This window comes from Geospiza fortis, unplaced genomic scaffold, assembly GCF_000277835.1.
Source record: "Geospiza fortis unplaced genomic scaffold, GeoFor_1.0 scaffold54, whole genome shotgun sequence".
Classification (NCBI taxonomy): domain Eukaryota; kingdom Metazoa; phylum Chordata; class Aves; order Passeriformes; family Thraupidae; genus Geospiza; species Geospiza fortis.
In genome coordinates this window covers 15,179,908-15,206,283 of record NW_005054301.1, presented here as the reverse complement: position 1 = coordinate 15,206,283, position 26,376 = coordinate 15,179,908, and the positions used below count along the sequence as shown (strand labels likewise).

General features: G+C 38.8%; 1 protein-coding gene across 1 annotated transcript in view; it reads left to right on the top strand.

The window, feature by feature from the left end:
• Positions 1 to 26,068, top strand: part of GPR176 (G protein-coupled receptor 176) — a 32,062-nt gene extending 5,994 nt beyond the window's left edge. The window contains exons 2-3 of the mRNA XM_005417518.2: positions 22,820 to 23,072; positions 24,011 to 26,068. Of these exons, the coding sequence (XP_005417575.1) occupies positions 22,820 to 23,072; positions 24,011 to 25,121 (1,364 nt within the window). The 3' untranslated portion in view covers positions 25,122 to 26,068. The remainder of the gene's footprint in view (positions 1 to 22,819; positions 23,073 to 24,010) is intronic.
• Positions 26,069 to 26,376: the final 308 nt, after the last annotated feature.

Genomic DNA, 26,376 nt, shown 5'->3' with positions numbered 1-26,376 from the left:
GCACCTTGTCTGGCTTTGGCTGAGGGGCCCTTCAGGTAGCACTGCTGCTGCCTTTTAAAAAGAGAGGCTTTGGGAAAACAGCCCTTTACCTAGCCTGGAAGTGTGAGATGAAATGATTTATACCTGAAATGCATGTGCCTGGTTGTCACTCTTGTGCCGAGATTGAGGCAGGAGCAGATGAGAGGCAGGATCGTAGAAAAGGCAAAGAAGGCTTTATTCAAAAGAACCGCATGGTTTTTATAGATGGTATGATAGGTTCTATTCTATTGGCTAACTAACAGAAACATCTTTCTCACACGCTGTCCTTGAGAGGAACAGAAAAATGAAGTAGAAAAAGACCACCTGCAAATTGTTTGTACTCAATGAGTTATCACATTTTTCCAACTCCCTAAAACTTCTCACAAGCCGCTGTGAGAAACGCTTACTGTTTCTCTCTCTCTGTCCCATGGCATTCACACCTGATACTGTGGGGATACTGTGTGATGAAGGCTTCCTCAGACGTGTGTTGGGGGGGTTAACCAATGTCTCTAAAGATCATATGTGTCGAGTATGTTAAACTGGTGCCTTGTAGACAGCCATTGATCCCATTTATTCTAGAATCACAGAATATCCTGAGTTGGAAGGAACCCACAAGGATCATCAAGTCTGACTCCTGGTCCTACACATGACTGCCCCAAGAATTACACCACGTGCCTGAGAGTATTTTCCAAATGCTTCTTGAGCTCTGCTGCTGTGCCCACTTCCCTGGGGAGTCTGTTCCAGTACCCAACCACCCTCTGGATGAAGAACCTTTTCCTGATATCCAATCTGCACCTTCCCTGACAGCTTCAGGCCATTCTCTCAGATCCTGTCACTGGTGGTCACAGAGAAGAGATCAGTGCCTGTCCCTCTGCCTCCCCTCATGAGGAAGTTGCAGACTGCTGCTGTTTAGGGAGCAACCAGTCATTTTACTGTCTGTACTCCCCTGTGAACACTTTAATGAGAGCTATGAACCACAGCTCTTTAACTAAGTGACTGGATGTCGTGATTTGCTTTTTATTGTGAGTTACAGTTGCTGAAACACCTGCCGGTGTGCATCACTCGAATGTTTTGAACTTCAGTGAAAATCTAGATATGAGATTTTGTATTGATGTCATGGGCAGTAAGTTAGTATTTCAGGCATGAATGAACCCACGCACTTAGCAAGAATTTTAAATAGTGTTAGTTCTGTTACAGATTTCATTTAGTGGCTTGCTATTAGGGAGGTGTCATGAGCTCTTAAATGAGGGTTTTTTTCTGTTCTGTTCATCTTTAATTTCTTTTTTCTGTGATGTTGGAAAAAGTACATTTGCCACTGAGGAAATTTTTCAAGATCTAGGAAATTGTATGTATCTCCACAAAAGGTGCTGGCTGTGCTACAGAATACTGTAGGCCAGTAGAGGTGTTCCTGCTGCAGTTCCATGTCCTCAGAATGAGCAATAGCAAGGCTGAGCACGCATTCCCAAGAGGCACACATGCACACAATACATCTATACCTGGTAATAACCCATGAGCAGCCACACAGACTGACACAGAAAGAAAATGCACCATTCAGGCAGACACAAGGTGTATTAATGGCCTCATCCTCTTCCCCTCTCTGGGGAAGGATGAAAGCCCATTAGTATAAAATATATAAGTATACAGACATATAAGCCAGTATGGGTCACTCTGTAGCAGCTGGTCCTAGACTCCCAGTCTGCCCAGTAGCTGGGCTGGGATCCTCTTGTCTCCCACTTGCCTCACACACAGACACACAGATGTAGATGGCTTTCTCCAGGAGCTGGTTTGGAGCTCCTGGTTCTCTGCTGGTCAACTCTCAGAGCCCTCTTGTCCCCCCTGGTTACCTGGATCACACCTATGGCCACACCAGCACTGGCCTCTTGAGCATCTCCTTCTTGCTGGCTGGTCTGGCTTGATGTTCAGTCGTGATCACACACTGAACACACCCACACAAATGCTCACTCTCTGTCTCTCCAGGCATTGCCATCCTGATGCATCAGCCCCCTGGTCTTTCCCCAGTTACTGCACTTGGATTTCTGTTTTCTCACAGGTCCATGGAGGAGAGAGCCCCTCACCCATGAGAAGAGTTGGCAATGGAGTTTAATGACAGGATGGGACAGACTGTGCTGATCAGGTGTAGGGTGTGGCTAGACCAGTGTATGAAATAAATGCCAATTTATAGATGCCTTTTATCTCATTTTCCCTCTGGTCTCCTGCACTTTTTCCTCCCCAAACCACCATGGCTGGATACCTGGAGCTTGGACTGTAAGATAAGTCACCACAGTGGGAACTTGAGATAAGATAAAGGGGATACTATTGTCCAGGTGTTATCTCAGACCTAGAGGCATGCTAGAAAAGGGAAGAAGAATCTATCACTGGTAATGGGCACAAATAATGCTGAATTTACAAGCCTCAAGGACAGCGAACTTGGCAGCTGTGCTGAAATCAGCTTGGATTCCCTAAAAGGTAATTCTGGCAGGGGCACATTGCAACCACCAACTCACAGTCCACCAGTTCAAAAGAAGAGAAAGAATGAGTGCATGCACTTATTAGCCTTAGAGGTGGGGAAATAATTTAGCCAACAGAATAAGAGAACTGTGTAGTCAATGAGCATTAATTCCTTTGTTTGCTAGGATGTATAAATAGCAAAAAGTTTTGAATGACCTTGGGACCCCCACCACTGAGAAGCCCAGGGTGAAGAAGGACCAACAGAATATCACTGGATCCACAGGTGGTGACTATTTTCTACTTGATTGCTCCACTGCTCCCCCTCTCTTTTCTATTTCTTTCTACCTCACACGCATTGTTAAATAAAATCTGTGTTATCAGCTTTGGCATATAGTCTCGTTTTCTGGGGAGGGTTTGGGGTGGGGGCTCCTTTCTCTGAGTAGGATTTTGAGGTTCCCACACTTGCTGTCACCCTGCTCCTTCATGGAGGTGAATATTTCCTAATATAGGCTACAAGACACTTCTTTTTCATATTTGGTTAAGATGAGACTCTGAGATCATATAGGAGATGTATACTAGTGGGAATATCAATGTGAAGTGCTTTGCAGAGGAAAAAAAAAAGATTTTATATACATCCTGTATATATTTAAGGAAAATTTTCAATATAACCAAACTAATGTTTTGTTTTCCTGTTGTACTTGTTTATGATCCCATCACAGAATTTGTAAATGACTATAAATAGTCTTGGGTGTCCAGTATGGGAGGTCACTGGGGCAATAAATTGGATGCCCAAAGACTTGGGATTTCTCCATGTTATGTTTCCTATACTTGCTGTCTCAATATCCAACGAGGAAAGAGTTCTCAAAATGTTTTGATAGTGGGGTAGGTACTGCTAGAAAGTTTGCAAATGGCAGAAATACTAGTGAAACAATTATTGTATTGTACCTTTGTTCATCTCACTGCTGATTAAATGCTCTGCCTGCAGGAAATACAGCCTCTTGTTTTCTGAAGAGTACTGTTACATGTAAGCCTTTTTTATTTTTAGCATCTTTAAATTAGATTTAGCTGCTGGAAGCAGGGAGAAGAACTGGTGCCTTGTAGTCAACCAGCTTCCACGGAAACATTGCAATAAGGAAAATATCCTGGACTGGAAGGCTGGCTGAATAAGAAATTGTGTAACCTCTCATGGTAAGGCATGAGTTTAGCCAGACACTGCAAATGGCGGTAACAAAAGCAGCAGTGAAGCTGGAATGGTGATGGCAGGGAGAACTCTGATTGCCTTATTCTCTGCTCATGGTCTTGCTGTCATTGGTGATTGCTGGGAGATTGCCGTGGACTGCTGCCTTTTAAAATGGTTTATTAGTTATGATATTCTATGATGTAATTGACATTCCTTTCCATTACAAATAGTCTGGATCCTAGGAAATACAGTCCTTCCTTCTGTTCTGCCAGTTCTCTTGGGACGGGGGAAAAAGCCTCTAGTTGTTTGGGAGACAGTGACTATTTTTGGTCTGCTTTTTCTACCACCTCTGACTTATTTTCTTGTCTGTCAAAGCAATTCCATACAAAGACTCATGAATTTCTTCCAGAAGACTGAGAAAATACAAGATCTTGCTTCTTGTGTAACCTCTTGTGTCTGTCCACAAACCTTGTGTCACTTGGCATGTTTCCAGACCCCAGCAGGCCTTACTTTTATTGTACCTAAATTTTGTGTGGCACAACTAGATAATTTCTTTGATACCATAGAGCAAACAAAAAAGTCAGTCATAAAAGGGGCTAAAATACATTTTCTTCTGCTATTGCCTGAATTAATTGGAACAAGTGGAAACCACTGAGGTAGGGTGTTGTTTTTGTTTTTTTTTTTCAGTTTAATAGCTGTAATTTTTTAGGAGTATCTAGAAGAAAAAGAGTTGTCTGATTTGCCTTTTCCATTTGTGGTATTAGGCTGTTTATTTCCCATTTCTTTTTCAGAGGAGCATTAGCTACAACCTCTTTGGATTGTATCAGTCTGAATTAGGGACTTCTCAGCCCCTGAGCAGGTAATCGCATATATTGTGCTCTGGCCAATAACATTGTTTCTTTTTGGAATTTGGCTGGCACATTGAGTTTAACATGTTAGTTTTTAAAGGTTTTATTAATTTAGCTTGTCTTTTGCTTCAGTTACTAAGATTGCTGTCCCCCTGCTGTACTGTAGGATGGTGCCTGTGTAAGGTGCTTAGCAGTGAATTAAGATGTTGTTGCTTGGCAAATGCTCGGAGTAGCTTCACCAAACTCCCACTTACCCAGAGCGCATAGCTACCAAAGGAAGCAGGCCAGGGCCAAACTCACCAGTCTTGCTTGGACTTCTGCCTGCTCCTATCATTCCTGGGCAAAACAGCTGTGCTACCTGCCCTGTGTGATTGCCCTTTGTTACATGTACTCCCAGCACAGAGAGGTAAGCATTCATCCTATTTTGTTTGGCATGCACAGATACCCTGTCATGGCTGGACAGCATCCATCCCTTTTTTTAATTGACATATTGTGTCTCCATCTCTCCTAAGTTAGTCTGGAAAGGACCTGTATGTGTACAGTAACACTGTGTATATGACTGCTAATCATCAGGGAATTACAGGGGGATGTTGCCACATACAACATACTATTCTCTGACATGTCCACGGCTTTTTTTGAGCCCATATTTTAAAAGATAGACGCTTATTTTGCCCAGTCCACACAAACATTGATGCATTAATAGAAAATGAGGACATTGAAAGGAACATCATGTACAGGTCAGCAGAATTATTATTATACTTACAGAAAAAGCTGCAGAACTCAATAGTCTATTACAGAATGTTCTTTTACTCCACTTATAAAAATTGTTATCTGTTATCCTTATTTTCATCCACTACAGTTCTCTAGTGTTCATGTGAGATTTGGTTAAGTATTCTATTAAGTATTCAGTATTCTATGTCTGCACTTTAATTTGAAAAAAAGAACAAATTGCCACCACACTAAAATTTTTCTGACTGTAACAAGCCTTTGTAATAGGACAGCAAAGACATCCTTTTTTTTTAGATTTGTTTTTTAAAACACAGTCAGTAGAAGAAAAGAGATACTAAAGTCCAGAGAGCAAAGGAAAGAGTAGAGGAAGCCAGAGTATGTGAAGGTAGCAGAAGGAGCAATGTGATATGCATAGAGATTCATACAGCTGAAATTGTTCAAAATGATGAGTGAGTTTTGGCTGTCTGTCCTGAGAAGCCATACAGATGGATGGTCACCATCTGCTGAGTATTGGGCTTGGGATGTCACCCAAAGAATCCTCCTCTGCTTTTGCCAAATTGGGCCATAAGTGACTTCCAAAGGTAACATGGCTTCTTAGGGAATACTGTGATCTTATCTCAATACTCCTCCTATTTGTGGTCTCTCATTGTAGACAATGGCCAGGTTGTACCTTTGGAAGCTCTAGAAAGAAAATATTAATATACTTTTGATTTTAGTAAACGCCCCCTTCCCACACCCACATCCCCCTCTCCCTCCTACACATTTCTATCATGTTTCAGTCAACTTATTTTATAATAAATTTTTATTTGAAAAATTATTCACTACACTGGAAGAGTCTTAATTAGAAAATCCCTGCTGGTTGTTGAGTGCTTTTAGTTATTCTGATTAATCAGACACTACCACTATGTGGAACAATTCTGCCATGATATGGAAAGTCTTTTAAACAATTTGCTGCTGCTTAGGGGTTCACCAAGGTTGATTATAAACTGAGATCATCACAGGAGCATGCAGTAAAAAAAATATCTGTGCTTTTTTAAACTCTGTTGCAAAACCTTAAAGAACCGGAATAAAGACTGAAATCTGACTGTAGATATGAAGGTGAGTTGCACAAAATTACCTTGGTCTATGGAAAAGAAGCGGGCAGACCAAAGAGTTTTCTTACATCTCCTTTTTCCTGTAGCCTTTTTCCTGTTTTGGTGCTAAACCTACTGAGTGCAAACAGAGATTTTTTTTGAGATTTGTTGTTTTTGGCATGGTAACAGCAGCATGAAATGGGGGTCTCAGACTAGCAGTATGTTAACTAGTTCTTAGGGAGTATGCTTTGGTTTTCCTTGCACAAAGGAAAATAGATGCCAGGAAACTCAGTGCCATATCTGGAGTAGTGACTGCTCCAGAACTGCTCTGTCCCATCTGTGTAGACTAGAGGTAGAGTGGAAATATGCTCAAGTGCTTTGAAGCAGTTGAAAGAAAGTGGATTTCGAGAAAAAAATTACCCACTAATATATTTAGCATGAAAATAGTCTTTGAGAATCTTCATGTTTTTAAATGTCATAAAGAATGCTTAGAAATAAAAAAATTACCCTAAAATTACCCTATATATATGGACAAAGAGGCAGAGCTGTGCATTTCTTTTTCAACATTTGCCCTGTTTCTCAGTAATGTAGAATTAGTAAAAAAATCATTTAACATAAGTTAGAATAGAGGACAAAAATAATTTCAGTGCCAGTTGCATTGGATGACAGTTTTTATATTTTTTCAGAGCAGTGGAAATCTGGTAATTGTACTATCAATGTACATCATTCATCTAAATGTGATATTTGAAAGAAATGTAATTTAACCAGACAACACCTTCTGATTCCTCTGGTAGGCTGTGGAGAGGAACACTGGGGTCTGTCAGTGCTGATCACACTGGGGGCACGACAGGTGATGTAAGGAGTGAGTTGGTGACACAAGAAGCATCTGCTGGCAGCTTGGCTTAGGTTCTTTGTTGCAGAGAGAAATAAAAATGGTGATCAGAATAATACAGAGCAGTTTCTGACTTTGTGTGTCTGGGAGGCTAACGCTCTCTTAATATTCCCAGCAGAGCTTGACTTGCCATGTGTGAGATGCATACTGGAGGGAACTCTCTTCCTCTCTCCCTTTCCCCCCTCTTTTGTATTCCAAAGAAAACACCTGCCTCCTTCTTTTATGGGTTGCATTACTTTGATTTATTAACCTGATGGAAGAGTAGATGAAAACTGCCCATTTTCTCTTCATTCTGTTGTCCATAGCAAGGGGAGTCAGAGATGACCTGCAAGTCCTACTTTCCTCTCAGGACTTGTCACAGGCTTAGCATGTTTGAGGGGGCAGTAAGGTGTAGCTTTATGATCATGTTCCTCTAAGTAAGTATTGGGACAGCCAAATTCATTGGCAGTGCTTGCTTCAAGGATCAAAAGTGGCTTCGGGTCTCAGTTTTGCATTTTGTTATGGTTTTATCTTTTCTAAGATAAATGTAAATTTATAATGTAAATCTTCTGGTGTTTCCTACAGAGACAGTATCATCTCAGCAAAGGGAAGCTAGTTATGAAATATTTCACAACTACTTCATGCATCAGGCAGCCTGGGATCAGTGGGATGGCAAAAATAGGATATATAAAAATGCTTCCCAATTAAATCTCCTCATTTCCAATAAATGAAAATAGCCCATTGGTTCATTCCCCAATTCTCTTAGGGTATGGCAATATAAAATTTACTTTTAATTTCCATTTTGTTTTCAGAATGTCATTATCAAGTCACATTAAAAACATGCAGTCTTGAGAGAGTAGTGGCTTCTACTGATGCCTATAAGGGAGCTTTCTGTACCCAGGCAGGTACATCTGTGGTCTGTGTGTTTCAAAAGATTGCAAAAAATAAAGATAAATGACTGCCATCATATTGTAATGCCCCCTGTGGTAGAAATCACTAGCCATGTGTTTCATCTGGAAGAGCTACTTTTCTTAAAACAAACCAAAACAAACAAAAAACCAAAACAAACCCACAAACAAAAAAGCTAAAACCTCAGACATGTGAATTAAATGTGAAATAATGGATGCATTGTTTAGTCTAACCACTCTGTACTGTCAGATTAAGACTATTATAAATAGGCTATTAATCAGGAATTTAAAGCCAGTAATGTATACACAACTCAAACATTAATAGTTCAACACTTTTTTTCATTGATGCATACAATAGATGCTTTCTGAAAAATTTATATAGCCATTGTAGCTGTCAGTTACATCCCTATTAGCATATTTTGCCAATAAAGCTTGAAGCAGTAAATTAACTTTTCTGTCCTTAAAATACCATTAGTTTTTGATTGATTGCTGTTGGAACAGTGAGGTGTGAACAAAGAAATTAATAATCTCCACTAGAAACAATTTTACAGGCATCAGGGAAGTCACGTAAATCCTGCTTGAGGATGCAGGCGGGGATGCCTTGCTCTCCTCGGGGTGCAGTTCCACTGTGCTCTCTTGAGCAGCTCAGAGGAGCCATGGTTGAACGAGTCAGGGTTTAACAGTGCCTTTGAGTTCTGATGCAGTGATTTTTTGACAGCATTATTGTGCTAATTTCTGGACTTAATTTTTAATTGAGTAGGCTCCAGAGGCAGCTGTAGCCTCTCACTAGAACGCTGTGGGTCCTTTGTTTTTTCTTCCTTTACTTTCAGTCTAGATCACACACTGTTTAAATTTCAAGTTTGTTACTTGAGTGCTGAAGGCTTCCTTTACTGTGTTTTAGAAAAGAGGTTGCTTCTGAATGCACTTCTCATAAATTGAAGCTTTTAAAGCAGCTTTACAGTTTGTGTCACCCTTAAGGTATTAGCACAGAGATCCGAGTGGCTCATGGATATGGAGCATTCACAGGCTTCTATGTACAGAGGAGTGGGTTCAGGGCAAAGGGTTTCCTGTGCAGAATATTTTTCTAGGAAAGCACTGGAGTGTTGCAATCTGATGGTAATAAATACCTTTAAAAAAAAAAAAAGAGAAAAAAAGGTATCACTTCAACAGAATCTGAAATAAATCCATATGCTAGTTTGCTAAAATGAAAGCATCTTATATTATCATTATCTTATAACATAGAAACAGCTATTTTTCCTGCTGTATTTATATAATTTTCAAAATTTGAGAGATTATTACAGTTATGCAATCTTAAATTATTATCACAGTGAAACCTTCTGTTTGCTTGTATTAAACTTGCCCTTGAAGTTTACACAATGATTCTCATGTGGTTTTCCCCAGTACACATCTAGAAGCCCTTGTTTTGAACAGTTACTGACAATGGGTTGTCTCCCACTGGCAAATCAGAAAGTCGAGGTAACCTCTGACAGTGGATTGTGCTGATCTTTGATTGTCTCCTCATTAAGCATTTTGATGCTTTTGTTGGTACTTCAATAACTGAATGGTTTATTACAATGTCTCTTAGGTAAAGAGAATTTCTGGAATGCCTTTTTCTTGATAAGTTTTTTTGAATAAAATGTCCTAGATTGAATTAACATGAGAAAACCAAGTCATATTCATTTATTTGTATTTAAGATTCATTCATAGTATTTTCTTAGTGTAAGCATGGTGATGGTTTGATTTTGGAACTTCAGTGATAACAAGCCTGAGAGTTTGTTAACAAAACCTGAGAGTAATTTAGTTATATGACATTGTTCACCATATGCACTACTGTTTGGTGGGTTTTTTTAAACTATTCCACTTTTCATTTTTCAGTCCATTTATCATATGTTTTTTATATGATTTGCTCATTTCCAGTGCTAGTTTTATGCCTAGTAACTTATTCTAATAAAACAACCCAAACACATTCCAAATCCAAATAATACAACTGTGCTGTTTTAATAATGAAGCGATTTTACATTTGTATTTGTGAATGTATTTATTAAGTTGTTTTTGTGGTCATAGTTGATACATGAGTATAATGGTGAAATAAAAATGATCTAAAGATTCAAGTAATCTTCATCACAAATGAATCAAGAGGGTATGTTTTGAAAATATGTTTTATCGATGCATATAAATATCTTAAGGGCAAATGTCAAGAGGATGGGGCCAGACTTTTTAGTGGTGCCCAATGACAGGAGAAGGGGCACAACTTGAAACACAGGAAATTCCATCTGAACATGTGGCAAAACTCCTTTACTTCGAGGATGACAGAACACTGGAACAATCTGCCATGAGAGAATGTGGAGTCTCCTTCTCTGGAGATGTTCAAAACCTGTCTGGATGTGATCCTCTGCAACCTGCTCTGGGTGAACCTGCCTTACCAGGGGGTTGGACTGGATGATCTCCAGAGGTCTCTTCCAACTCCAGCCATTCTGTGAAACAACTGAAATGTTGTCCATATCAAAAATAATGTGTGGTTAAGAAAAACTAAATCTTTGATTGCTTCTGAAAGGCTTCATCTGAAAATTATCAAAACCACTTTGATAAGGAAGAATTTAGTCTTTCATGTGCAACAGCTTAAATTGGCCAAGAAAAAAAGCAGAACTGTTTTGTACTGCCTCTATCAGATGTAATATTGTTACTGTGGTCTAAGAATTGCTGTCAGTGCTGTCTTTGTTTTATCCATACATTACATTCTTTTAACATTCTTTTAGTAAAGCATTCTTGCTTTATTACTTCTGCTGATGCTTTCACAGTTATTTGTTTTGTTTGCATTTCATTCAGACTGATCTTGGTATTTCTGTTGCAGGTCTCCACAGACAAATCCCTAAATGGCTCAGAAAAGGATCCACTACTCTTTCTTGTATTAAGGTCACAAGTTGAAGTATGCCAAAACCCCTGTAGTTAAATAAACAAGAGCTTTTTCTTTGTCTCTGCTATCTTGGAAGATCTTTTGGATTTGTCATAGTGATTTTTGAGGGACTATTGAAATATGGGATCCTTATCTTGCTCTTCATATTCCATATCCTTAAGGTACAAAGTATGTCCATGTTTGCTTTTAAGGTAACAAGATTAATTATATAGTTATTACTGAAAATATTGCATCCAGGCAATGGCAGTACAACTTGAAGGCTTTTCATGTGTTAAGGACACATTTTAGTCCCTTAATGGAAAAGCTGAAATCACTATAGCTATTTGGAATATGGTTTTGTTGCTACTTTGTCTACTGAAGTCAAGAAAAATTGCTGAATTGTTTTTACTTTTGCTTGTTTCCATGTGGCATAGAGAGATACTAAACATTTTCACCTGCTGACAGTGGGTGACTCAGTACAAGAGCGGAGCAATTACATAAATGTGCCATCCAAACATTCCCAACCAGTGTGACATGGTGGTTTTTGTAGGAAAGCAAAAGGGAAAAAGTGTGTGAGAAATATAAAAATACAAAACATGAAATATAAGTAGTACATGCCTTGGTTTGTAGCAGTAAATGGGTTGAATGTTTAATAGCAGAGGTCAGTCATACAGCAACTAATATCTTGGTTATTTGTGGATTTACTGCCTGTGTCACAACAAGAAATGTTGTTTTTGAGATGGCTGCAGAGAACAGATGCAAGAACCATGGAAAGCTTTGCTAATGAGCATGTATTTGTATGTGTGTGTTGGAAAACACAGCAAGCTGTAAGTGATTTGATGCACCCACTTGCTCATTTGCCCCAGTCAAGTCACTGCCTGTGTGCTGTGTATCCTCTTTGGTGGAAGAGGTAGGACATGCACATTTGGAGCCTCCCTCTCGTTTCTGCTGGAGGCTGCTGTCCCTTACAGGGTTAGCTGTATGTATGTGACTTAGGTTCATTTAATTTTTACATGCATATGGCTAATTAACACATGATTTACCTTATCAGGACATACATACATACATACATACATATATATATATCTATATATATATATAAAAATAAAGCTAGAAACTAAATTTATGTTATATTGTTCCAGCTTTTTATAATTTTTTCACATTGAAATCAGTTTGATTTTAATATGCTGAGGCCCAAAAATTCCATTTGCCAGCAAAGAGATTCTGTTCAGCTGCATCTATCAGCAAAACACAAGTTTAAAATGATATACTGCATGCAGATGATTGATGAGGGAGTTTGTGTCATCAGTACATGATAAGTCATGTACTGCTGCACTAGTGCAATGTAACACACAGCAAAGTACTGGCAATGTTATGGTAGGTTTCAGGGTACATTATCTTCTGCTGTGTCCAGCAATTTACGAACTTCAAATATGGATGTATACTTGTATTTCTAACACTAGGGGAAAAAAGCAGATTTAAAGCATAAAATGACCATGTTATCTTCTTTTGCCAGTATTGAAGTTATCTGGATTATTGGAAGGTTAATGAAAAGTTAAAAACTCTTTCTACACATCAGGGGTGTATTTGGGGTGACTTTTAGGCAGTTTTACAACTTATCTTACTATCAGAACTATTTCGCTGCTACACGGTGTCCAGACGTAGAATTAAAAAAAAAAAATCATATTCTTAAGGTAAAGAAAAATTTCAATATTTCTCCAGTTTTTGTATCTTAATCTGGTTCCATTTACTACAGTCAATCCTGGGCACTTGCATGTTGGTTTGGATTCTAAGTCATCAGTTCTAATGAGCTGTATTCCTGTCTTTTTTTAATTGAATGAAGTGCTAAGTACTAATACTAATTTTTTTCAGTGTTTCCTGTGAAGGCATTTGAAGGTTGAAAAGTTGAGGCCCATTTCACTAAGCCCAGTGTTATTCTGGATTTAGCAGTGCTGTCTTACAGAGAATGGACCTGTGAACTGTGTCTTGCTGGGAGGATATCAAGCTAAGAAAAGGGAACTCTGTTATAAAAAGTAAAAGAAACCAGACTGGGAGGGGACAATACAGAAGTGCAATAGTTGAGTTCTGTGGGAGACTGTAAAAAAATGAGGGAAAAGAAATCTGGGGAGAGTCTCTGTCAACAACTGATTCTGTAAGTGAAAACTTGATCAAGAAAATCTAAAATTATACTTCAGGCCTCTATATATTTTAAGAAAAAGCCAAACCAAATCAAACCAAACCCCACTTGCATTCTGTCCGGCCAGAAATGCCACCATCATCTTAACAGTGAAGCACCTTGCCTGCCCAGAGTTATTCCATGGGAGCACTTCTATTTGATAGATGAGATAAATCTGATTTGGTTCTATAAATTCATATTTCTTCAGAGAAATGCCACACTTTGATAACTAAACAGAATATCTTTCCATGTGATTTTTTGATAATATATTGATTTAGGATCATAGTGATTTTTTTATATCTCCTGGTTTCTCAGATGTGTGTCAGAGTCCCCAGATCTACTTTCTTATTCCTAGTGAGTATCACTTCAGTGAATTTACAGGGCTGGGAGGAGTGGAGAGAACCATTCATTACAGTCAGCTGGCAGGGAGGGAAAAAAGCTTGTTTCTAAATATAATGTAAATTAATCCCACTGCACAGGATGTATTAGGCATATGTAATTCCTGTCTGAAGACAGCTGTGTTTGAAAAATGAAGAGCAAATATGCCCAGCTGGTGATCTGGTGAATGGTTACATGACAAAACTATATAAAGAATAAAATTTTGTTTCTATTAAACTGGCACTTGGAGAAAGGGAAGCACTGCAAACTAATGTAGGAATGATGTCAGATCTTTCTTGGTTGTATAGAGCAAAAAAAGTCACAGTGCAGCAGGGTAGGTCCAGAAATAATTTCTGCTCTATAAAATATCTGTTGGTGTGATATCTTTCAGCTACAAACTCCCTAATTTCAGCTGTAATGGGGGATGAAAATTGGTGGTAATATAACACTCTTTTAATCAGGAGTGCAAGATAGCCTCAATTTCTAAAAAAAAAAAAAAGATAAAGTCTGTCTTCCAACTACTAGTAATTACCACAGGCTTTTAAATTTTTGCTCTCTGTTAAGTGTCATTCATTTTAAATTGCATATATGTCTAATTTTTTCCTCAATAAGCAAGCCAGGGAAAAACAGCTACCCAGTAATTTAGTAAAATTAAAACTGTCCAGTTGGTTGTATAGGCTGCATAGATCTCACATATCCACTATATTGCAATATAGCACAGCAACTAATTTCTTTTGTAAGTTTTGTCTGAAAATCTTGAGTGAAGAACTAGAAAAGGACTAGATGCAGAAGAAATAATTTTACATAAGTATGATACCATTGGACTGTGTCTGCATTGCATTCTGGTCTGGCAGCATTTTGTGTAAGGATGGATATGAGGGTGAAGGCAGGAGAGAATAAGGTTCTGAACAGCACAGGAGGTCATCAGTTTGAGTGTGGAAGGTAAGAAGTTGCTCCTGTCAGCTGTTGATGGTGGAGCAGCTTACAGCCCAGGCCAAATGCTGGAGTTGCTCTAAACCACAATTTTTTTCCCAGCCTCACAAGCGCAAAGCTGTCAGTCTCCTCCTGATCTGCCCTTGGCATGTCACGCAGAGATGCCAGGGGTCCCTCAGGTTCCTCCTAAAAGAACCTTGTTAGGGACTAGGGCTGGCTTTCTAATGAAGCATCTGTGATGTGAGAAGTCACATCTTTGTGACTTTACATCCTTAATGGCACCAACATACCTGCCTGTGAATTGCAGGTGTTTGTGGGAAGCCAGACAAAAAAGGTTCATTTGAGGAGCCATGTCTGCATTTATGTAAGGAGGTTACCAACAAAAGTGATCACAGGCTCTCTGCAAACAAAGAGAGGCAGTTAGCACTGTTATTTAAAAACAAATCCTAAACCTTGCTTGTTTCCTGTGTTAAGACTGCTATTTCCAGTTAGATTCAGTGGTCAGGGTTGCTCAAGTAAATCACCCTGCTGCTTGACACAGTCCTCTCATGACAATACAGATTCAAACCAGCCCTTTTTTGATTGCTTTATAAAACAAAGGAACAATGGCTATTCCTCTTGTGCCAAGGATGCTGAAGAACAGACAGATTGTCCATTCAGGAAGATTACTGGCTTCACTTGCATTCCAGGCCTTGTGGTGTTTCACTGGCAACATTAGATTGGCTCTCTGAGGCATGAAGCCTTGTGTAAGCTGGCCAGGGGTTTCACTAGATATGATCCTTTGTTGGCAAAGGAGATTCAGGATCCCAGACTTCTGCTAAAGATTTCACATATGTTGATGATGTGGGCATCCAATATTTTTACCTCTTCTATAGCTGTTCCTTGTATTTCTTTTCTCTGTACAATTGGTCAAAAAATTGTTCCCTATGTCATGGGGAAATCTTGTGGAGATCATGTAAAATCCTTGGTTTAAAAAATTTGGTTCCATTTTTGTACTAAGGCTAGTCCCTTAGGCACTGTGATTTAAAAAGTTGCTAACTTTGAAAAGACTTTATATTCCTGTTATTGTTAGAACAGTTCATCTGGACACTCTTTTTTCAGTTTTTCAATTTCCTAGCTTAGGTTTGAAAGGTACGCTTTGCTGCCATATTTTCCTGACATGGGAACACTCCATGGTTCTGAAGTTGCAGATGCAATTTTCTTTTCTCTAAACTTTTTTCCTTACAAGGTCATGAAGGGTTTCAGATTCTTTCAGGAGATTGCTTTAAAAATAGAGGCCAGGAATTCAGGCAAGTCAAGTGTACTTAAGCAAAATAAGTAGGTTTGGAGGTTTGGTTGTTTTCTTGATGGGCTGAAGTGGTCTTGATGGCTGTTGAAGGACCATAGTTTATCAAAAGGGAGAAAATGATTGTTCCTGTCTAGAAATTCTTTCCATTTAGTGGGATAGCAAATACAAAAGGTGAGGTAGGAAAAAGTGGCAGGGGGTGTGAAGAACTGGAAGATTACCAGTGCAATGCTTTTTTACCTTCTTTCAAATAAGCATATCTGAAAGAAATACAAGTGGGAATACAAGACCATTAGCAGGATGCAGTTACTTTAGAATCTCCCTACAGACAATAAACATATCAAATACTAAGGACAACAGTAAGAAAAAAGTCACAATGGAAATACATTAGTGGTAAATTTACATAGTTATTTTGACATTAAAAATACCATCATATCATATAAGTTATGTTTGCTGTAAGTATAATTTAAAATTTCCTCATATATGTTTTCTACTTTTGCTCTACCTTCAGAGCAAGTCAGAATAGCAGCTGCCTGTGGATTATGTAGGCAGGTTGTGGCCTTGGATAATTCTAAGTGGTGCTGCAACGAAAAGCAGTAACATACCTGTTCCTGCAAGGAAATCTTTCTGGGACTAAGCTGCTATGAACAAGCTCCTTCCATAAAACCTTGTAACTATACATTACTGGGAACAGAAACCACGTGGACAAGTATCAGACTTTAAATGAAAGGGCTTCCAATATATATTAAATCAATGCTGAAACACTCTGGAGGAAACTACCCCATGCTGGGCAAATTCCTACTTTGTGTAGTTCATTGGACTTGATAAATCTCTTACATAATTATACTTCTGAATCAATAGTTAGGATGAAAGCAGGGATGTGTGAATGAGAATTCTAAGAATAGGAGTGAGAAACATCTTAAAATTAGGGAGTTCATCTGTTTTATGAAGAGAAAAGAAGATTTGGCATACAGCAAACCTCATTCCAAGGTAGTTCATTTGCAGCAGCACACTTCATTTTGGATATAAAACATTTGGTTGCACATATGCACAAACTGAAATTCAAAGAAATATATTAAAATGACAAATTAAATACTTTCTCACTATTTTTAACTGGACTGCAATTGTTATTTTATCTCCAAATTTTGAAGTTTGTAGCAAAAATGTTACAAAAGGTTGGATTTGGTTTCAGGAAGTTTACTTTTTGTTTTAGTTTTATGGTCTTCTTTAATCTATAAAAGTTATTCCATCAGTCTCATGACTACACTTCTTCAAACTAATATAAAAAGACTTATAAAGAATTATAAAGAATTGCAAGAATTTATCCATGCTTGAGCAGGGTTTGGCCAACATGATCTTCAGAGGTCCCTTCCAGCCTCAACCATTCTGCAATAAATTTGCACATTTCTTCAAGCTGTGTAAGCCAAAATGTATCCTGATATATCCATATCCTTTCTGGAAATGAATAGGTAAATATACATATTAATAAGAAGAGTGTTTGATAGCTACCTATTGTGAGTGCCAAAAAAGTTTCCAATTAACCACTTTTTTGGAGTGTGGTTTGTCAGAGTAAGGTCTGTGAAAAACATCTTCCTCAAAATACTTTGAAAAACAATAATAAATAGTATTGGAGAGTTGGGAATTTAGTCACTCTGGTGTTTCAACACAAGAATTTTTCCCATTCATCATGTTCACAGAAACAGTGACTTTTTCAGTTAGTTTTTAATGAACGATTTTAATGGCTAAAGCCTAGTTTCTAACCTTTTTTGTGGCTTCCTGATTTGTTTTTCTATCAAGAAGGCTGTCAGCTCCTTCCCCGTGACAATGCAGGGAGCGTGGGTGGGGTACACAGAGGCTCTCTTCTAGGAAGGATGGCTGGATTCCTAGAACCCTGCTCTGGAGGGAAGTGAGCAAGCAGAGGATGTCAGGTTGTGAGGAGGAGGATTTTGCTGGAGAGTGGACTTTGTTTTGATTCAGTTGTGTGCTGATTAAAGTTAACAAAAATGTAAGATGGATGTCATACCCAGCTAATGGATTGAGTTCCATGAATTGGTTGACAAATAGCAGTATTTATTTATTTTTTTTTCAACTGCATGGCAAATGCATTTCTTCAGATAACTGCCTCTGGTTTCTATGGTGATCTTACTTCTGCTTGTTAAAGGTATTTTTATGACCCTTTCACATTATTTGAAGTAGTGCTAAAAGCTAGTACTTCAGGACTACCTCAGCTGTTGATGCCTGCATTTGGCAGTGAAATTCAAGGAGTACAAATTGGAAGAGGAGCAAAAGTAATTTTTGCTGCTCTGAATCAGACTAATGTACTCTGATAACATTTCATGGTCAGAAAACGTTACTGTTTGCAGATTCAATGAGCTTGAACCACAATAAAGGCTAGAAGGACTTTGGGGCAGTATGCTGTGGTGAACCACCCTATTTACTTTTTCAGTGTACTTCTGTGCAATTTAATGTACAATGTAGCTGCTTATCTATGATGTTTCTTAATTAAAAAAAGAAGTAGGGAATGACTGGAAACAATCATCTTTTCAATCTCATACAATAGAGTTGGTATATAGTACATGGAGATTTATTGAATGTTGTTAGTTATGATAACTAATAACAGGATGAAATTAACTCTGACTCGGCAAGGTTTAAACATGTTTCTAATGTGAAAAGAGCTGCTTCTCAGGCAGTGGTTACCTTTAATATTTCACATTTCTTTTTTACTTGGGCAGCTGGTCAAAGGCACAGACGAGCTGCTTATGGGGAGCAGCTGAGGACACTTGGTCAGCTTGGAGGAGAGAAGGCGGAGGGGTGACCCCATTTCAGTCTGCACCTTCCTCAAGGGGGGCAGCAGAATGGGAGGTGGTGATCTCCTCTCTCTGGTGACCAGAAATGGGACATGAGGAAATGGAATCAAGCTGGAATCAATCAAGGGAAGCTCAGATGAGGCATTAGGAAGAGGTTCTTCGCTGAGAGGGTGATTGGTCACTGGAACAGGCAGGGTTGAGTGAGTTTCTGCATGATGCTCTTAGTCAGAGGGTTTAGTTGTAGGTAGTCTTGAGGGAGTCAGTGAGCCTCACTGGGCCCCTTCCAACTTCAGCTATTCTATTCTAAGCTTGATTTTTCTGTCCTGCTCAGTCAGTCTGTGTACTGAGGAGGTTGTCAAATAATGTCAGGTGTCATAAGGGTTTTATGTAGACATGGCTTACTCTCTGAGAAGACCAAATATATGCTTTTACTTTTTAAATTAAAAACACTTCATTGTTCTGCATTAGTGATGGAACCTGGCAATATGGGATATGCTTTGTGACATGTGATTGTTTATCTCGTGTTCCTGACGGTATTGACTTATGGGAAATTGCAAGATGCTGCATTTTCCAGCTGTTTGTTCACTCCCATTTTTCTTGGATGTTTCTCAGCTAACCAGTACAAACCCCATGGGAAGTTTGGATCCAAGGTTATGTTGCTCTAGATCAGTTATCCAGCAGAAGCCCTTCTAAAACTAACCTATGGTAGCTTTGCCCACTCTGAGGATGTGCAACACTCCAGTACACTTTTAACCTGAGGAGAATAAATTTTTCCCAGGTTCATCAGTGAATGACTAATACATGGAGAGTGGAAAAGAGCCTCTAGACATTGTGGAGAGCACAATTGGTATTCAGAGCACAATTGTTTATTGAATTGCCTTGTTGCCTGGAGCAGTGTTATCCTCCTCCATGGAAAGAAGTTGCTGGGGAAAACTGAGGAACAATGAAATGGGAAATGTTTGTAGTTTTGTTCCAAAGCTTCTTATATTTAATGCCATGCAAAGTTTCTGGTGTAATTCTTCCTCTGCTTTGGGATGTATGAAGGGAAATACTTGATTTGAAGGCATCAGCACAAAGATCTAGCAGTCTATACTAAAGCTGATCTGTTCATTAGAGCAGGTTCTTAATAGATAAATCATAGTTGCAAATGAAAAAATAATTTTTTCCTGAGGGATATTCCCTGACTAATTTTCCAGTGTCCCAAGTGGACACTTCTGTCTGCTTATCCTTTTTTGCTTTTCAGGCTCTGATTTGATCTGCTTAAAGAGTTCCTCCTTGTCTTTGAACCAATACTTTTTTACACTTTATTTTTCCCATTTCGGATCAGTCAGAACAGAGCTAATTTCATTTCCTTGTGACTCTCTGATGTATAAATGACAATTTGACATAATTTGCAGAAGTAATTCAACAGCTGATAATACCGAGTCTTGCATGAAGCTCCTCCGCAGGACTCTGAAGAGAAGCGAAGTAGTTCTCTTGAGGCTTCTGAAGTATTAATGAAAACATTTCTGAATTATTTTAGTTTTCCATTCTTCATTTATATTAATTCTAATGAAGGTGAAACTTGCTTGGGAATTAATGTTATAAAACCAATGCAATTGAAACTAGATGAAAGATCTAAATTAATTTTAAACAAACAAACAAGGCACACAAAAAAAGCCTGTTTTCTTCCCTCTCCAGGGCATTGTAAAAATATATTATTAGTGTTAGAAGTACTTTCTAATAGCTGGAGAGTTGGAGATATTTTTGAAAGCAAGTGGTTTGATTGACTATCTCCTAGCAACTTAGAAAGCTTTAAGTACAACTGATTGAATACTGCCTGAGGAATACATTGTCGAGCCCAAAGCACCTGCCAAAACCAGGTGATGATTTCTTTCTTCAAAATACATCAGATAGTAGAGATGTAACTCAATATTTTGTCAGTATCAAAAGGAATTTGCATAAGACACATGACACAAGATATAGAAAATTGAATCCCAAATGACATTCAGGTACTGCAGACTGAAATAGGAGGTGTGTGAGGTAGATTTTAAAGCTAATATTGCATGCTTCAGTTGAAACAGCGTTGTTTTATCAAGAAGCAGAAGTAGACTTTTTGCTAGTTCTTGGAACTTGCCACTTGGTGTACACATTGGCCATGTGAACAAGAATATGGTCTTGCTGGTATTTTACATGGACAGCCATTGGAATACTCTACTTGGCACATAAAAGCTTGGGTTTTTTATTGATTGGAGGAGAAATCAAGGCAAAGAATGGTAAAGTCAACAGAGAGAAGTTTTGGGTGACTGCAGCTGCTTTTTCATATCTCAATCAGCAGCTTAAGATGCTGTTTTCTCTCATTATGTCTATTTGTAGGTAACCTACAAAAACGCTAACAAATCTGCCACATAAATCAATTACACTTCAACTCAAAAGAACTTCTGGTAAGTGTCAACAATATAGAGTATCCACAATGTGGCTGTTGATATGGTCTGCAGTAAGAACAGTTTAACTTTGCTTGGAGGTGGGAAGCTAAACTCTACTTTGCACGCTGTCCAGCTGCAGAGAATAAATGGAGTTGTCTTGTTGAGCAGTATTTATATGCTGGTAGCTATGCTTTGATCTAGTGGTACTGCACAGTACAGCTTTGGGAGAAATAAAACAAAGGAGAAAAAGAATGTCTGTGAAGTCAGGGCTGGAAAGCTGGGACCAGGTTACATGATGTTGTTACATGATGTTACATGAGCGTTCCCCACTCAGCTGTGCTAGCAGAGATCCTTGCCTCCGTAGATCAGAGGGTTGAAGCACTTGATCTAGACAGGCTAAAGTAGTTGGGTTGTTAAGCCTGGAGAAGAAAAGGCTCCAGGGAGACCTCACTGCAGCCTTCCAGTATTTCAAGGGGGCTACAAGAGAGCTGGCTGGAAAGAGATTTTTTACAAGGGCATGTAGTGATAGGACATGGTGAAATGGGTTTAAGTTGAAAGAGGGCAGGTTTGGATTAGATATTAGCAAGAAATTCTTTACTGTGAGGGTGGTGAGGTGCTGGAACAGGTTCCCCACAGACATTGTGCATGCCCCATCCCTGGATGTGTTCAAGGCTAGGTTAAATAGGACTTTGAGCAACCTGGTCTAGTGGAAGGTGTCCCTGTCCATGGCAGGGGGATTGGAACAAGATGATCTTTCAGGTCCCTTCCAACCCAAACCATTCTATGATTCTGTGATCTTTCTAAAGACAGATTTTTAAAGGAGAGAGAAAATCCTTTGAGTTTTATGGTATCTTGATATGCATTAGAAGGGGCCTATGCTGTAAGAACAGACCACTTAATTTACTCTTGTGCTGTTGATGTGTAAGATAGAATCTTAAGGAAATTTGTGGAGAATTTGTGTCTATCCTCTGATATTTCTTTCTGAGATTTGCATGAATGCATTGATAAGGGAAAAATACTGTCATGGCTAATCCTGTTTTATTTTTTTCCCTGAACTTCTGCTTCACTGCTATCCACCCACCCTATTTGAAAGAAATGTGTAGAGCTTGAATATCTGAATCAGCAGGTTGCATTCTGTCTGTACTTCTGTGAAGTTATGTGCAGCAAGTTTTTTTTTTTCTGTTCTGCTTGTCCTATCTGTTTTGTTGTTATGTACATAGAGAATGTCTTGGGGGAGTGGGGGGAAGATAGATTTCTTCTGGATGTGGCTTTACACAAGCCTGTCTGTGTCATTGAAGTGATCAATGAAAAGAAAAGCAAGCTGCTGTAATCCACTTACAAACAGATTAAAACTACATACTTATATTTTAATTGTATCTGTATTTACTTAGTGTAAATTTGTAATATGTAAATTTTTAATATTAATAGTGTACATTTTAATCTTTAAAAAAGAATTCTGTACTATTTATTAAAATATTAACACTTTAGCCAGTTTCTGTATTTGAATACTCAGGATAGACCATTTAATACAGGAATCAACATAAGTATCTAAAAATATGGTTTAGATAGGTTTCTTAGGCATTTGCCACTGAAATCCCCTAATCCATTCATTACCAGAAGCTGGGAGGGGATAGCTGGGGTGTAATAGTTTTCAGCCTTCTGATTCATGAAGTCACTAGCCCTTACAGACTTCCTAATTTAAGCAGCATCATGATCCAAATCAGTGATACCTGCAAAGTCCAAACAATGATTTCCATTTGCAGTACTAGGAAAAATTCAAATCTGTTAAGATTATTGTTACTGGGGCCTGGGGTTGGTTGTTTGTTTGTCTGTTTTCCTTTTTTATGCCTCCTGTCTCTACTCGCAGGTAACATCATGGTGCTGTGGTCCACGTGCAGAACATCGCTGCTGAAATCGGTAACAAACCGCTTCATTAAGAATTTGGCCTGCTCGGGAATCTGTGCCAGCCTAGTCTGTGTGCCTTTTGACATTGCCCTTAGTGCCAGTCCACACTGCTGCTGGTGGATCTATACGATGCTCTTCTGCAGAATTGCCAAGTTTCTGCACAAAGTCTTCTGCTCAGTGACCATCCTTAGTTTTCCAGCCATTGCTCTTGACAGGTAATGGGGAAAATTTGCCATGATCCTGGATTTTTCTTTCTTCTTTCTCCCTTTGTCTTGGTAAATGAGGTTTCACTATATGTAATGCACACCAATGTTGAAACTGCAACAGCATATCAGTTGAAAACTTGTGATCTGCCTCACAAAAAGCACAAACTCCTACTGCTTATATTGATAAGTGTGAAAAGTTAGGTCTGTAATGAAAAATCTGTCTGCTTAAAAGTCCACAGCAGTACTCCAGTAGTAAGCAAACAATCAATGTCTGAAATTTGAAGTGCATGTCAGAAATGCACTTTTTCTTTTAAATGCACACAGAATGTTCAGTGTTCAGCAATGCTTTTGCTCAGAGCTCGCCAACCACAGCTTGTGCAAAGCAAAACATCATTGTACTTCCAATAGATGTAATGTAATTGCATGTAATTTAATAACATGTACACAAATTACATGGTAATACATGTAATGTAATAACATGTAATTTGTGACCAACAACTTTTTCCAAATATTCAGAAAAAATCTGTTATAAAGCAACTTCTAAAACTATGAGTCTGGCCTTTGAATATGACACATGCCTCCATAATGTCTTTTGAAATTTTGAGTGTGTGCAATGTACTGTCTAGTTTAAAAGTGAGTTAATGGTGAAGTCTTCAAAATAATATTCATATGCATCAGCCAAGGTGATGTATTGAAAGAAATTTTCACCACCAAAAATGTGATCTTGACATTTAAATAGTCAGTTATTTTCTACAGACAGACCTAGAACAGCAGACCTCTGGAGGTTTTTTTGGTGGGTGTTATTTTTTTTTTTTTCTTTTCTCTTTCATAAACAGTCAGTTGGCAATCCAGTTAGGAATTTGGACCACCATTAAGCTCAGATGGCTGAGAAGTTTCTCATAAGCAGTATGGCCATGAAAATAATTACTTTTTTTTTTTTTTGACAGATACTACTCTGTTTTATATCCTCTGGAAAGAAAAATATCTGATGCAAAATCCCGAGACCTGGTTATCTATATCTGGGCCCATGCAATAGTGGCCAGCATTCCAGTATTTGCTGTGACCAATGTGTCTGATATTTATGCCATGTCCACTTGCTCTGAATCTTGGACTTACTCCCTTGGCCACCTGATATATGTCATCATCTATAATATCACCACTGTGATTGTGCCAGTGGCTGTGGTATTTCTCTTTATGATTCTCATTCGCAGAGCGCTGAGTGCCAGCCAGAAGAAAAAAGTCATCATAGCTGCATTAAGGACCCCTCAGAATACAGTTTCTATCCCATATGCCTCCCAGCGAGAAGCTGAGCTCCACCTCATGCTGCTTTCCATGGTTATGATATTTATCCTCTGCAGTGTCCCCTATGTGACTCTGGTGATTTACCGCACCATACTCAATATTTCAGATATTTCAGTCTTCTTGCTCCTCACTGCTATTTGGTTGCCCAAGGTCTCTTTGCTGGCCAACCCTTTGTTATTTTTAACTGTTAACAGATCGGTACGGAAGTGCTTAGTGGGGACAATAGTGCAGCTGCACCGGAGGGTCAGCAGGAGGAGAAACATTGTCAGCTCGGGTGGTATTGAAAATGATAATCTGGAGCCCAGTGTCCATTCAGGAAGCCAGCTTCTGGAGATGTTTCATATTGGGCAACAACAAATCTTCAAGCCAATGGAAGATGAGGAGAATGAGACCAAATCCATTGGCTCTGGTGACTTTCAAAGGAAAGAAATTCCTAGCACCAGTTTGGAGCTTGGACAGACTTCGGTTCACAGGTTTATACCACAGACAATTGCAGACTCTGCAGCTCAGGTGGCCCCAGCTGTGCCCACAGAAGCTGATGCAGTAAATGACAAGTATTCCATGCAGTTTGGTTTTGGACCCTTTGAGCTGCCTCCACAGTGGCTCTCAGAAAACCGGAACAATAAGAAGCGACTCCTGCCTCCTTTGGGGAATACCCCTGAAGAGCTAATCCAGACAAAACAGCCTAAGTGTAAAGCAGAAAGAAAAGTCAGCAGAAACAATAAAGTCAGTATCTTTCCCAAGGTGGATTCTTAGTAAGATCAGGAGCTTTGAGTGACAGAGGAAGGTCGCTTTCTATTACATTTTTGATCCCATGGATCTTTATTATGTTGAAATTTGTTACAGCCTGATTTTTTTTTTTGCCAAATATAAGTTAAACGAACAAACAAAAGAAAAACATATATACACAAGTGTTCCTTATTAATATGAAATACTTAATGAAAATAATATATCAAATATATACGGAAATTTGTAGTTTGATCTCTGAAATCCCTAAAGTGATACCTTGTTATTAACTTTCAAAAGTACGTATGAATTTGGGAACTATTTTAATGGCTGAATTATGGAAATGCAGCAGTTTGTTTTCTGGGAAATGTTATGTTGTATTAAAATGGACTGGGCATCAAAGTAACTTAACAGGAAAGGCTGTAGAGAGCAGAAGACATGCAGCATGGTAGGTCCTACTCTCCCACAAATAGACACAGCAAGATTCTGCACATTTCATGAATGAAGTAGGATGGACTATTAAGTGCATTTGTTTTCTGTTACGCGCATTTATTTGATCAGTGTTAAAACTTGATGGATTTTTTTGCACAAATTGGTTACCAAGCATCTGCCAAACATCTAAAATATTTTAAAACCTAACCACTCGTTTTTGGCTTAAAACATCCACAAAGCCAAGAATACCCAAATCATCATGCATGTTAAACCTGAGAAAGACCTCTTTTTATAAAGATCCCACATATATTCTTGTAGATTTAAGTAAAAACTGGATTGGAGACCATGCAGGACAAATTCTGACTCCAATAAACAAATATGTATGTGCTAAGAATCCTGTGATAAAGGGCATATACAAATGTCCTTAAAGTGTAATGTGCGTATTAAGTAACTAAGGGATAAGCCTTGAAATCAACTTGGCTGATGGTGCACTCTGCTGTTTTCTTATGGGAAAGCAAGCAAATTAAAGAAATGGGTGTAAAATACTAGTGGCCTTTCTCTGAGTGTGACAGTCTCAGTTTCTGAGTGTGCCTTACTCTCACACAGAGAGAGAGACTCACAGAGAAGGATTCTGAGTGTTTCAGTGACAGCAGAGCCGTTGGGTGAAGGAGCTGGCAACAGACCTAAAAAGGCAAAGGTTTATTAATGCTGTTGCTCAATATTGCCAGTGGTAGAGAAGTTTTCCTTCTATCTGCACAGATACAGATACCAACCCTCCTGCTCCACTCATCTTGCAGAGCAGACCACCCAGTGTATAAACACAAGACTTTCAAATCTGGTGCCTAATTCCTGA